Below are 14,847 nucleotides of genomic sequence, written 5' to 3' on the forward strand. Positions count from 1 at the left end.
GGCCGCCTCCCTCTGGCTCTCCCTTCTCCGGCCTGGTGGGGCCCGTGCCGGGCAGCCGGCTCGCTCTAGGCCGTGAGCTCCCCGGTTGTCCTCTTGCTCCTTCTTCGGTTCTCCCACTCGCTGCCCGTCTCCTCAGGCACGGAGCGGCCACCGGCAGGGCCGGGCTCGGGCTTAGCCGCGGAAAAGAGGCGCTGGCTGGGCGCCCTCTCCTGCGCGGCTGCCTGTTCCCCGAGGCAGCAGTGGGGCCTTGGGGGCCGGGGACCTGCGGTGCCCTTGCGGTAGTTCCCTGAGCCGCCAACGGCTCCCTGTGCCCCGAGGCAGCAGTGGGGCCGTGGGGGCCGGGGACCTGCGGTGCCCTTGCGTTAGTTCCCTGAGCCGCCCTGCCGGGCTGGGAGCAGGGCTGGGGCGCATCGTGCTGCTGGCGCCTGGCTCTCTAAAGGCTGGGCGGGTTGCTTTCTTGCTTGCCTCTGGTGAATTGCATCGTGGAGATGGGAGAATGGGTTTGCGGTCGCAGCTTCTGTAAATGTTGCCGTTTACTTTCTGCGTTTAAGATACAAATGTTCTTTCAGAAAAAGGCTTTGAGGGGTGTTAAAATCCCAATAACCGTACTTAGTGCTGTAAAGTATTTCAGTGTATTTTCGCAGTCCATAGCGAGGGGCGCTATTGCAAGACTTCAGAACAAATAGTTGTGTTAAATTAAAAAGACACGATTTAATCTATATTTTAAAGTCACTTCTTTAGAGAAAACTTCGTAATTTTACGATTTCAAGAGGTGTGACTTAAAAACGCGTGTGACCTTCAAGAAAAGATACTGTATGTTTCAAACAATGATTTACAGTGATTCTGACAAAAGCCAGGTTAAACGCGTTTATTTTGAGTAGGGTTTGAATATTTGACCACATACAATTGTTGCTTGTGGTTTAAATATTATTTCTTTAATTGTTCTTGGCTATCTGTTTGAAGTAAAGGAATAGAAAGGGTTATAGGCAATTAACATACTTTTCGTGTCAAATGCTGCTATTGTATTGTAAGTATTGTCTTACCTCTTTATACAAGCTGTTTGTAAAATCTTTCCTTTTTGTTCTTGCTTGAATTTTCATGCATAAAGCTGAGTAACTTGATAAATTTCTCGGGGGTGGGGGGGGGGGGGTGAGTTAAATAGCAGTTGTTAATTGGTATGTGTTCTGTAAGTGCATTGTAAGGGCTAATGCTTTCTTTGTCTTGTAAGCAGCATGGAATTTCCTTTCTTCACACTGACTTTTCTCACTTTGGATGAGGTCTTTGTTTATCTGGAAGAGAGTAATCTGGCTCAAGTTCCCTTCTGTAAATTCAACTGACACTTAAGCAGGCAGCAGACTTAATTTAAAATCCTTCACCTCAAAGTCAGTAATAAGGTTATTGTGGTTTTTTGTTTATTTATTTCAAATAACTGGATGTGTAGAAACAGCAAATGAATTTAAATCATGGGCAAATTTACATAATAGATAGTCAAACTGAATAGGGAAATGAATTACTTAAAAAGACTAAGCCCTTTAAAACAGTGTCATAATGATGTGTGTTCAGCCTAAACACAGGACTGGTTATTAAGAGTTCAAGTGGGTTCTATAGTGCGGCATGTTTTCATGATAGCAATTCACTGTGGTATTTAAACAGCAGTGTTCTGGAAGGAGTATTTTCCCATTTTGGCAATATACAGACTCTCTTGGGAGCGTGTTAGTTGGTTAAGATTTTGCATGGTTCTCGCCACTTAAAAGTTGCGGTAATTTGTATTTTAAAAAAATACTCTAAGGTAGATTTTGCAAAAATCTGGAGCTATGTTCAATGAAGCATAGTAGCTCTGTGTCTATTGAGATTGTATTGAGATTGTGTTTATATATGTTTTTAAAAACTAGATGAGCAACAACAGTAATAAGAGAGCACCAACAACAGCGACACAGAGACTTAAACAAGACTACCTTCGAATTAAGAAAGATCCAGTGCCTTATATCTGTGCAGAGCCCCTCCCATCTAATATCCTTGAATGGTAAGAATTAGAATGAACTGTTCATGCACTTGTGGAGAGAACAAGATTTTCCAGGTCATCAAGTCTGACTTCCTCACTCCTACAGATTGTATGGGAATCTTGGTTTTGGGAGGTGGAGTATGAAACTTTTGCTGAAGTGATATTGATCTTCATTTTTCTAGAGAATTTGATGTCTGATTGTGTGATGGCTTTCATGCTGTTTAAATGTCCTTCTTTGTCTTAGGCACTATGTTGTACGGGGACCTGAAATGACTCCCTATGAAGGTAAAAGTTAGCATGTAGCAAAAGCGTGCATGTACTTTGTGTTGTGATTGGCGTGCCTGAGCAATTGCATGCCTGTTTGAATGGGCAAAATATAACTACTGTAAATAGCTCTAAAAACTGTTAGTGCAGTTTCAGTGCTGTGCGTGACTTGTGTGATAGCTTGTTGAAAACAGGTAGTGGTACCGCTGTCTATTAGTAATTTTTCTGTTATCAAGGACTCTAACAAAACCACATTTAGGTTAAACTGAAGGCAGATAACTTCCTGTTAAGTAATTGCTAAAAGTCTCGGAGCAAATAACTCGCTTTAGATAGTATGTGACAGTAAAAGATAATTTAAAAAAATCCCATTTTGTTACCACATAAATGTTCTCAGTCAACCGAGACACATGTTCTCTTTATGAATTTCTCTGGAGAAAGTGAGGAACGTAAAAGCCTTATTACTTTGTTGTAGTCACATATTTCATAACATCTTCTGGAGCCTCTCACAAAATGCTTTTTAAAATTGGATTCTTCATAGGATTGTATTTGCAGTTACCTGTGTTTCTGGAAAACCAACCCATTTTTATTGTATTAAATACACTTTGGCTGGTTTTCCTTAAATGTATTATGGACCTGACAACAGAAAATACTGTTTGTAATACGCATGTGAGAGAATTGCCTCCAGAGTAAATCTACTGCAGGTGTGGATCATTATTCCTGTGTTTTAGAGGCACAAGGTGATGAGCTTGATCTCTTTAGTGTGAGGGGGAAAAGGAGACAATAAAGGGTTTTATTTGGCCCATTTTGAGTAGCAGCTTAGGACTTCATCTTCATGCAAAATAAGTAATTCATGTCTTTATGTAATGCAGGTGGCTATTATCATGGGAAACTAATATTCCCCAGAGAATTTCCTTTTAAACCTCCTAGTATTTATATGATTACACCTAATGGAAGGTTTAAGTGTAATACAAGGTAAGGATTTTCTTCTAACACTTAAGCAATTAACACCATTTTAGCAATATGTATAATGTGTAATAATTTTAATGGCAAAAATAAAACACACTGCATGTCTTATCCTTTTGAAGGTTGTGTCTTTCAATCACTGATTTCCACCCGGATACGTGGAATCCAGCTTGGTCAGTCTCAACGATCTTGACGGGCCTTCTTAGTTTTATGGTGGAAAAGGGCCCCACACTGGGCAGCATAGAGACGTCAGAGTTCACAGTAAGCTCCAGACTGCGTGATGTACCTTTTGTCAGCTTAGGGAATGTTGAACATGACCTCAAAGTTAAAACAACAGCAGCAGCTGGCATTTTGGTATCTCAGAAATTAATATGTTGTTGCCTACTACAGATGATGGGCAGATGAATCAAGTCAATTTTGGGTAGTGTGGAGATGGGGAGAGGATTTCTTAGAGAACTTAAAATCCCTTTTAGTAAACAGTGTGGTTAGGACTTTTTCTCCTTCCTTCCTTCCTTCCTCTTGAAGTGTCTGCCAAGCAGGCACACTGGTACAGAACACTAATCTCATAAGATGAAGAATTGAGAATGTAACTTATGTCTAGAAATGTCTGTTGTAGTGAATAATATTCACAAGTATGAAGCTGTAAATGTTAGAAACTAGTTGGCTAGTGGTTTGCACCGTTCTTGTGGGAAATAATCAGATGTTTAATTAAAGTACGTTAGCTTCATTTATATGCAACTGCTGATAACTTTTGTTTCCTCCACAGAAAAGACAGCTTGCTGCACAAAGCTTAGCATTTAATTTAAAAGATAAAGTCTTCTGCGAGCTCTTCCCTGAAGTGGTGGAGGTAAGGGAATTCATCTGTGTGAGATTTTTGTTTTCTGTAGTTTTTTTAACTTCGTAGTTTTTTCTTCTCTGTGTAGATCTGTAAACTAATTCTTTAGGACTTTTCCCAGACAGTAGCTACTTTTGTTAATCTTGGAAGCCTTTTAAAAGGCACTTTTGCTATATGTAAGAATTAAAATCTTGAATCTTGAAATGGAATTGTTTTTCTGCTGCACAAAGATCCCTTGTATAGAGAATCAAATATTTGTATTTAGGATTGGTATCATAGCCTTGATTGAGCTGCACATGCAGCAGATGTGGTTGCAGTCCCCATATTTTAGAATTGCATACCGTGTTTTCTTGAGTTTGGGTAGGACTAATCTTTGTATATCTGGACTTGGTCCATCAATATCCTGAATTTTTTTTCGTAATTCTCCTTTAAGATCAGAGACTCTTGTATTCTTCCTGCCTAACTTCTGAGAGTGGGTGATATCTTTTTAGGGTATGTATCCTCCTTGCACAACACTAACCTTGTAGGTGTGTTGGTACACAGTTTATATCGTCATGTATAGGTAACAGCTGTAGGATATAGAAATCTGCCTTGTGTAAGGTTCTGAAAATGGTTACCCTTCAGCCAGGCAAGTTATATAGATGGTATAGGTTTAAGAAAGAAAGAAAGAAAAAAAAAAGGTGTATCACTTCATTCAGACTTCTGGGATTCTCTCACCGATTTCCACTGATGGTACTTGGTTCTAAAAGGTCTTGCCTGTTAGGAATGAAGGATGCTCCTTTCTTCACTCCTGTCTCAAGATGGTTCCCTCCCTGTAACTCCTTAGGGGAGGAATTCCATTCTTTCAGCCTGCTGTTGAGATTTTGAGAGTTAATTTTCTGCATACCGTATGAATGGGAACAGTTTTCTATTACAGACTCTGTTTCATGACTCCTGAGTTACAATATTATAATGCTGATGCTCATTGTAATTTGGAATTCTAGGTGTAAAATTTATTTTGTCAGGCAAACTGTTTTGGGTTGTACAAATTTCACCAAATTGCAAACCTTAATTATTGCACAAAGAATATATACTGTAGAAGAGTAGGGAAAAGATACAGAAGAGCCTTTTTCCAGCTGTTTTAAGAATGAGATGTGTGTGTTTGTTAGAGATAACCTGAGGTCATAAACATATGAGCCCAGCTAGTGAAGTAAACACTGTCCACAGACAGAAATGGCCTTTCTGGGCAGAGTGGCGAGTGCTTATGGAACTTCAGGTTTGATTCATCTATTATTATTCTTAAAGGTATTCACAAAGCTCTGGTTTAAAAACCATTCTCACTCTTTGTCTCCTCCTGGGACAGCCTTCTGGGAAAAGGAAAGTTTTATCTCCATTTCCTTTCTTCCTCACACAGATATAAATCTGAACTGAAGGCTTTAATTGCATTTTCTTACCCGTTACAAGAATGCCAGAGAATCGGAAATACTTTCTGCAGTACTGTTTTGCCAGTACCTAAATCATTGGGAAACACTGAAGACAATAATAGATAACTGCTGTTGTGTTCCGAGTACAGGCAGATTTTTAACATGTAATACTTAATAGTCCTAATGCTTCTAAGCTTCTGTGATTGCTTTCTTCATTTTTTTAATGTTTTGTGTTCAAAACAAGCTGGACATGCAAGACTTTTGATGCAAGAATTTCTCATTTCTGAAAAAAGGCTTCTCAGAAAATGTACATGTGAACTAAAAATAAACTTGGCCAAATGATTGTTAGTGTCAACTACTGAAGTAGGTCACTTTGGAAGAAGTTGGGGAGACTGTACAAAGTATGCAATGCAGTTAATTTAGTTAAAAAGACCTACAATATAAAGGAGTGTACCATATCCTATTCCTAAAGTTACGTAAGAACTTGGGTTCTGAAATCTTTTCAGGTCACCCAATAGCTTCACCACTTTCACTTCCAGCTATTCAGTTTTCTCTTTTCTTTCTCCAGGAGATTAAACAAAAACAGAAAGCACAAGAAGAGCTCAATAACAGACCTCCATCCCTCCCTTTACCAGATGTTGTCCCTGATGGGGAAGCACACTACGGTCAGAATGGAATACCCCTTCTTAATGGGCATGTACCATTGGCACCTGCCAATCATCCAGGTCTCCAACAGGCCAATCGTAACCATGGACTTTTAGGCGGAGCTTTGGCGAACTTGTTTGTTATAGTTGGTTTTGCAGCCTTTGCCTACACAGTCAAGTATGTACTGAGAAGCATAGCGCAAGAATGAGGATGATAAAAGAAATCCAAGACCAAATTAGTGGTAGTTGCAGAATGAGTGGGACTCTTTGGGCATCTGACTCTGACACTGGGATAAATATTTGTTTTACCAAGTCGCAGGTAAAACATTGGTTGGCTCATGGGTTATGTTTGGGAAATGGCATAGTTTGGATTAGTCAGAAAACTAAAAGAAGTTCTGCTCGCAGATCCTCTTGTCCTCGCTACTATTTAGTAGTGGCTCACAAACAAGTCAAAGCATTATTGATGAGACGCTAACATTTCTAGTGCTTTGATTTTTATAGCAGTTTTCCATCTGTTATTTGAAATTTAAAATCTTAAGCAAATAGGGCTTTTTACTTCATTGAACAATTTTTAAAATTTCACAATTAATGCATATCGTATTTTATTTTCATTAGGGAAGATTCTGTACAGGTGTTGAAATGATTCAAATAGAGATTTCATGTGGACTTGGTAAGGGTTTGGTTAATGTGAACATTGATGCTACAGAAGATTGCTGGTTTCTTTTCTAAAATGGAATGAACATCATTGCATATCTAGTCAGTAGTGATTAGATGAGTGGGAAAATAACACCATGTGTGTTAAATGTGTTGTCTAAATTGTCACGATGTAATTGAAGGTTTTATTTGGGCTACAAGAAATGCAGTTGCCGGCCTTTAGGAATGATTAGCAAGAAGCAGCATTTGAATCAGTCTTCAGTGGGGCTGCCCATATCCAGTATTGTTTTGGATTTGTTCACTTACAGATTTCCATTTTGGGAGATGTTATATTTGAAAGCTGTAATACTTAATTTTGATCACAAGGTGCCACTGTTGAAAAAAAAAATAAAACTACACACGCCACTGGAGAGTTGATTGTGTATTCAGAAAATCTTCTCTGGATTTCTTGGGCTTTGGTAAATCAAGTAACCCTAGCCCTTGTGAAGATAAAAAGACAAATGAGTCTGAGTAACAAACCATCTTCTTCAGAGTCAACTGAATTAATCTGAAGTGTCACTAGCTGAAGTAAACCCTTAAAATTAGTTCCACTTGCTTACTTGAAGATTTGCATAAACTTAAAAATCCACCACCACCACCAAAAGTCAAAACCCAAACCTTTCTAATTCGTCTGAGGTTCTAGAAGCTTTTTGCTTTTAGGTAGAAGTTCATCACTGTTCCCCTTCATGATTCCCCATGATGATTGATGACTGAAATACCGATGTTTGTTCATGGGATTACAGGACTGTGGATAAACACTAAAGCTCCTAGGGTAGTTCAAAAGTATGAAATTACTTGTTTAACTGAGTTTGCTTGGTTTCTCCCCCCCCCTTAATTTTATCCAAATGCTTTTTTTCATCAGAGGCAAACTTACTGTGCCTTTCATAATTGACAGTGATGCCTAATCATCTGGGGAAGAACACACTCACTGTTAATGGTACAACAAACTGTCAAAGGTGGTAGCAGAGTAAAAAGCTCTGCATCTAACTGCATAGTCTTATTTTAAGTATTGCGAAGAGCCCAAATAAATATTACCTCATGTATAAGAATTTTTTTTGAAACGGTTTTATTTTCCCTTTCAGATTTGTTCTCTCTCTCTGCTTCTTGGTATCTTGAATTGTAAGCGAAAATGTATGTTAACCCATGAGCCATGCAGCTTAGAGCATCAATAAATGTGACCAATTCTCTGCAATAGGTAGGAATTATCAAAACTAGCAGTACAGCTCTATACTAAAGAAATCTTAAAGCAGTTCTTACTGAGGTAGGGAAGGAGGAGATGGGGAGTGGGGGGGTGGAATTTGGAAAAGGCTGGATTTTAAAATGTATTTATAAATCTTTGATTTTTTTTTTTATTTTGTGGTTTTATCAAATCTTATTTATAACTATTTTTTAATTTACCTCTTGTATGTGCTTAATCAGCTCTTGTAAAAAGAGAAGCACCGGTTGTATCTACCTAGAAACAATTATGTTCTGTCGGTCTGGGGCTGTGCTGGGAAGGAAGGGGGAGTGTCATGTCTTTCCTGCAGTGACAGGATTTTCAGGATGGCTTGTCAGACTGGTATTTTTTCCTCAAAGCATATGGACCTGTAGCTGAGGCTGTTCTGCCTCATAGATCTTAGTATCATTCAAACATGTTTGTGTTCTCGCAATGCCTTTTATTACCATTGACATCGCCTACAGACAGAAGCTTATAATTGGTTATCTATGTTTATCTTATCTTATGGAAGTTCTTTTGTCCACATAAATGAAGACAAAGGCAAGGAGACCTTGGGCATGGTGTGTTTGCATCTTTTGTGAAATGTACCTAACCAAGGTAAAAGAACTAGTAAAATCCGGAGATGTTGAATAAAAGGCATTTTATTATGTGACAAGAAGTTGGCCTTAAGCTACACCCAAGTATTTGAAGGTGGGTCTCTTGTTTTTAGTAAGTGCCGCAATTGGAAACAAAAAAACTTTGGTTAAACCCTGGACATGCTGCATTTTTTCTGAGGATTGGTTGTATTTAAAAAACAAAGCAAAACTTCCAATTGCAGTTTCTCTTCAGTACCCTGGATTCAGAGAAAGACTTGACAGTCATTTCAGGTGCCATTTGTTGAAAGCTAGGAGCAATAGCTGACTGAACCCTTGCACCTATGGCTTACAAGATTTTGATACGTCTCCTTGCTCCTTGCCTTTGGTAACGGAAGATTTATTCCCTTTTGTGTAGGTTTTACCGTTTTGTGTTTTTTAAAAGCATTTATAATAGTATGCAGTATCTGATCTTTTTGTTACCAAAGTCATTAGATGGAGTAAACCATTCTTTGCCATGCAAAAATATCATGCCCTGAAGCAGTGCATTACTTAATGTAATAAAACTAAAAGCTGTCCCTCAGTATATGATATTGGAACAAGTGTCTGGCCCTTCACTTTCATGCTGCAATTTCACAGATTTCTGTAAGATTGTTATACACAGGTGGTAGGGAGTTTTTGCAGCTTGAATCAGAAGACATCTCAGTGGTCGCCTTTTAAAGATCTCTTGATTTTTAAAATCCTGGATTTGTGTGTAGTCATAACTTTTCTCCCCCCTAAGACTTCAAGGTCACGGAAGTTACCTTACTTCAAGCATGTACTGAGGAGTAGAAATGACTGCATTGTAAAGTTGTTTGTTCATAATAAACATTCATGATAAAATTTATACTTTCTGTGGGACTGTTTTTGGGAAAGGAATCACTGGGAAGAAATTTAACTGGATGTATATGGACTAGAAAACAAAAACTATGGCAAAAGTGCATCCCTCCCACCTCCACATCTATTTATTTTTTTCTTCAAGTTAGTTTGGTATCCCTTACATCTGTGGTAAAACACCTCCAGGAAGACCTACAGGTAGTAACTTCTTTTAGATCTTTTGTTTGATAATGTAGTTCCTTTACAGAGAGGTATTTGTTCTGTAATGACATAAATGTCACAACTGTCACTGTAGTGCAGTACCTGTTTTCAGTACCTACTCTGAGACATGTAGGAGCCACTCTAAGATGCTGTTCCATTGTTTTTGCCAACAGCGATGATGTCTCTGAAGAAAAAAGTAGATTGGAACCTTGCTCCTAACTCAGCATTTGCTGTTTGAGTACAGTTTGACTTCAGTCTGCTGCTATTCCCTTAACATCTGGATAGCTAGATCTGTGATATTGGGACAGCTTCAGTGCTGTGTGAAGCAGTAAATGTTACTCAGAGGCTGTCTTCACTTTTGACTTTTAGAATTTGATTTTGGACTGGCATTCCAGTTGTGTGTGTGGATCCAAAACATAGTTGTTTCTAGTAGCAATTTCTTTATAACTTGATGGAAGTGGGTGGTTTTTTTGCTTGGCTGACATCTGCCGGGGTTGAGCTGTGTCCTAATTTGTTTTATGAAATGATGCATTTTCCTTAACGCTGGTATTTCCACCTTTTTTTTTTTTCCTTACTCAGAACAGTTCTTGTGCCTGGAGTTCTTTTGCGCTCCATTGCTTAGACTTGGTGCTTTTCATTTTGTCAGTTGCCCTGCTTCAGGTTTTTTTAGTGCTTGCGTTAGTAAGGAACTAGCCAGATGAGGATAGCCGTGTTGCTGTATTTCGAATCCATGTAGTCATACAGGATTCTTGCTGTGAGGACAGGCATTGTTCTGCCCCTACCCTAGACAAATTCTGTAAGGAAAAAACCCTCCTATTGCGTTTGCACAAGTACTTGGATTTGAAGCTGATCTTGGGTGTTGATAGTGTCTATCTAGCCAACTGTTAAATGGGGAACTCTCCCATACGCAGAAGGCCAAAGAAATGAGAGATGCTTCTTGCCCATCTCATGGATTCTCCCAACTTGCCTCAAATATGTAAGCAGTCAGCAAGTGACAAGCTGTCTTTTCAGAAGAGCAAGCTCATAGTTTGTAATTAGTTATTACCCTAAGCCCTGTGCTTCAAAAGGTACTTTTTGAATGTCTCTGAATAATTTCTGCTAATAATTTGTTGCCGTTAGTGGCTTATATTGCAACCCAGTCACAGGAAGACAAATAGTGTACAAGATGATGCTTTTTTTTCCTCTGTCCGGCAAAGGCCAGATCTTACTTCTTAAAGCAGAAAAGCCATGTTTTCAGCGGAAAAATCGCATACACACACACAAAAAGGAGGCTGTTGAACATGAACTCAAAGCATTCACATCTCACGTTATTGAAAAGACTTTTCTGGGCAACGAATGAGGATGATGTATTAGGGTTTACTAGGAACCTTTTATTACTGGTAAAAGCTTTGTCCCAACAGCGTTATTTCACACCTCGGTCGCTCCGAAGGGCCCACTGCAAGAGAAGCCTTAGGAGTCGCAGATGTTTCCCCGTTTTGCCCAGCGTCTCGGTCTTTCCGTGGGTTTGCCACGAGATGGCGTAGCGATCCCGCGTGGGTGGCGAGCGAGCGGCCGGCTGGCTGCGCTGGGTGGGGAATGCGGGGAAGAGCCAAACGGAGGGGCTCTCCGAAACGGGGGGTACGGGCAGCTCCGCGGGGGGATCAGCTGGAGTGGCCGTAAGCTCTTGGTCTGTCTTCCAAAGCTGCTCTTTTTGTCTGCTGGTGTGTTTAGGTTTGTTCTAACAACTTTTGTATATTAACCCAATCAACAGCTCGAGTTTATATTGGATTAGCATTGGGGAATTTTAGATTTAAACCTAAGGGGTCTATCATAGGAGTACTCCAGACCTTCATCTGCTATGAAGCAGGGGTGGGTGTGTCAGTGAATGGTAACGCGCCTTCTTCTGTATCGGCTTAAAAAAATCACTCTGCCCCAAGGCTTAGGAGTTGTTCAATATATCTACAATGGGCAACTCTGGGAAAATCCTAGCTTTTGACCTTTTGCCCTTTGGTTATTATTCTTAGCATAGTTAGGTAAGGTCTATCTTGAGTAAAAGGCGAATTGCATAAGTAGAGATTGAAAGATCAAATCACAAGTTTCTTGCCTGACTATTCAGTTTCCTCTCCAGCTTTACACACGCGTCTTACAGCGTTTGCAAACACTGTATTTGGGTTCTTGCACACAACTTTGAAATGTAAATGTGGCTTCTTATAATATTTTCCCTACTTCAAAACTTTCCTCATGCAGAATTGGTATTGTTACATTCTTAACTATTCCCGTTATTGCTGCAATGGTGCTGAGCTCAGAGAAGAAAGTATTTGTCTTTTCAGTCACTTTGAGATCCTTGGTTTGTTGTGTTATTAAGTGCAACATCGGCCTATTCTTATTTTTTTGCAAATGGGGGTTGAATGTTGTTCATGCATTGGCAAGATTCAGGTGCTTTGGAACTGCTGCAACTAGGATGTGAGAACAGCAGCAGCCAGGTGTGCAATTTTCTACAGGTAATACAAATGCTGAATGGAAGGTTGGAGGAGAGGGAACAACTGTGCTGACACTTGTTTCAGCCCAACATAGAGAAAAGTATACAGTCGGGAGTTAGCTACAGTCAGTTTGTCCTACTGGACCATCAAGTGACTTTGCCTTGTGATTGCAAACATAGGATTCGTTTCCCCCAAATCTGAGGATATAGTCTAGGGATTTGGCTCTTGGGATGGGAAAGGAGATGTTGCAGGCAGACAGATGCAGCCTGCACCAGCAGACCAAAAAAAGTGATTGCCCCATTCCAGCCTTGAATGTCATTTCTTGCCATGGTGTGTGGATCTGTCAAGCTGTTTAGCTGCAATATGACAGATTGTCCTATTAATGTGTCATCAAGTGCACTTTTACAAATTCATGGCTTGTCTACAACTAACCTGAAAAAAGAGGCTTAAGTATGAGAAGGCGCCAAAGAAAGTTAAATATTATTAACAAATAAAGTCTGCCACGTAGTTTTGATGGAATGTGAGCTAGTTGGGGGAGGGGTCATATGCCGTTAACTATTTAGCTTCTGTGTAACTTCCCTTCTTACTCTCTTCTATTTCCCAAACTCCATTTCTCTCAAAAGATGCTTTAAAAAAAAAAATAAACCTGTATTCTACTTCTTGATTTTGCGCTCGGATTGTTCATGCCTCAGTTTCCCTGAGCCATAGATAATAGAGCTGTTGCTCCTGATCCACCCTGGCTCCCTTTAAAGTCCAATGAATAACTGTGCTGGCATTATGACTTGGATTACAGAAGGCATGGTAAAGGGATTGTTAAAGGAAAGTAAATCTGTTGCTTGCTGACTGCATAAGGGACTTCAAATTATGTGATCTTCAACCTTTTATCATTCTTCCACTTTCTCGCGGTACAATCTCAGTTAAATTTTTGCATCGCTCTCCGTATTTGTAGAAAGAATAGGAATAATTGTTCTAGGTAGTGGGGAACTGACAAAGATTTGCAGACTGTCCAAGTACTTCAGGATCTCCCTTATGAAATGCTTGTAGGAGATGTGTAACCTTTGGTTTTCTGTTATTTTTAATAAACAGCCCACTCTCCTGTGAAGAAATCGGAAAGCCCCCACTGAGCCAGGCTCTAATGAGAGCTAGAGGGAAATGTTGCATGGAACACAGCTAACTAGAGTATAAAGCAAGAGTTCTGATGTATCAATGTGTGGTGCGATGCTGAGTGCATATTCCAAGCCACATATTTTTAGCTCTACCACACACTCATGTACAGTTTTGCAAACTTCCCAGAAAAATGGTGATTTCTCTGAGATAATGAAGGGGAGGTACAGAATAGGGCTGAGGGGAGGGAGCAGGGAACGGGCATTGATTTAAATCTGCCTGGCACACGGGCCAGCTCCACTTATCAGTGAGTCTAATAGGAATGTGAAGAGAATAGGCTTGACAGCTCATTAGAATGTGATCCCTCCTCCTTTTTTTTTCTTTTTTTTTTTTTTCCCCTTTCTTGAAGTTGATGGAAACTCATTCAGGAAAGAAGTACTTATTTGCTGAGGTAAAGCAAAAGCTGAGGAGGGTTTTGCCAGTGTCTTTCTTGAATTGATGGAAACTCATTCAGGAAAGAAGTACTTATTTGCTGAGGTAAAGCAAAAGCTGAGGAGGGTTTTGCCAGTGTGCAGCTGAGGAAAGGAGCAGCAAGAAAAATCAGACGTGATCTACACTCAGAGGTACCTGAAATCTTGTCTAGTGTGAGGGGAGATGAGGATGAAAAAGACATGAGATTCTACACCCTGACAGCTGCTTGCGGCATCGGGACTTACTGCTCATCGTCTCATTAAAGAGAAGTGAAGATAAACCCAGCTAAAGAGCCATAGAAGCTAGACTTGGGAAAACTTTATCTGCTCCTAATGGACCTAGGTACATCCTCGGATTCTTTGCTTCTCCCTGTTTTAACTTTTATGATATGAGAAATTTACTTTGTCCTTAGAAGACTGAGCACTAGGCTGAGCTGTGATGCTTTCAGCCTCTTCAGAAGAGCAGTGGCTGTAGCAACCTTGGGTTACAGTTCTGCAGCATCTTGAAAGGAAAGGATGAGGACTTGTCACTGAGGAAAGGGAAGTATCATTCAAGAGAGAATGGATGGAACGTATTCAAGCCTGCTTTGAACTGAACACAATGCTTCAAATGACAGAAAGTGAAATCTCCTGTTGAAGAGGAACAACCTAACAACCCCCCTAATGAGTTTGTGTTGTCAGCTCTGGCCTGAGCAACTGTTGCCCTGAGCAATTTCACTTCTCTAGGTTTCATAGTTGAGTGCGTTTTAAACGAGTCTGAAGACTTATTGGGGGGGGGGGAGCAACACTTCAAGGTGGGTGGCAGGACTTTCCAGGGCCTCTTGTATTTATGTAAGCTTCAAGAGGCTGAATGGACTTACCTCTTTCTTCGAGTGAATCCAGATTTTCAAACAAGTTTATCTATACCGTTTCCATGTGTCCTGCTTGAACAGAGATCTCTCCAGCAACCAGCGCATCCGTGCATGCTGCTCATTTGACATTGCATAGCCCAGAGGATCATCTTTGATAGTTCTAACCTTTTTATTTTTTATTTTTTTAGAGAGAAGTCTGTGTCTATTCCTATTATTGGTGGTGAAGGTTTTTTTGCTTTGGGAGTTTTTGTGCTTGGAGAGTGCTCTTCCTGACTTGGCCCCTCCCTTTTCAAA

General features: G+C 40.1%; 1 protein-coding gene across 1 annotated transcript; it reads left to right on the plus strand.

Moving 5' to 3' along the window:
• Positions 1 to 1,892: 1,892 nt before the first annotated feature.
• UBE2J2 (ubiquitin conjugating enzyme E2 J2) lies at positions 1,893 to 9,478 on the plus strand. The gene is made up of 6 exons (XM_009274185.1): positions 1,893 to 2,023; positions 2,247 to 2,287; positions 3,136 to 3,238; positions 3,352 to 3,490; positions 3,996 to 4,076; positions 6,036 to 9,478. Exons 1-6 carry the CDS (start codon positions 1,893 to 1,895, stop codon positions 6,318 to 6,320), a joined length of 780 nt encoding a protein of 259 aa, XP_009272460.1. The 3' UTR covers positions 6,321 to 9,478.
• The last annotated feature ends 5,369 nt before the right edge of the window (positions 9,479 to 14,847 follow it).

Source organism: Aptenodytes forsteri, unplaced genomic scaffold, assembly GCF_000699145.1.
Source record: "Aptenodytes forsteri isolate BGI_AS27 unplaced genomic scaffold, ASM69914v1 Scaffold16, whole genome shotgun sequence".
Lineage (NCBI taxonomy): Eukaryota > Metazoa > Chordata > Aves > Sphenisciformes > Spheniscidae > Aptenodytes > Aptenodytes forsteri.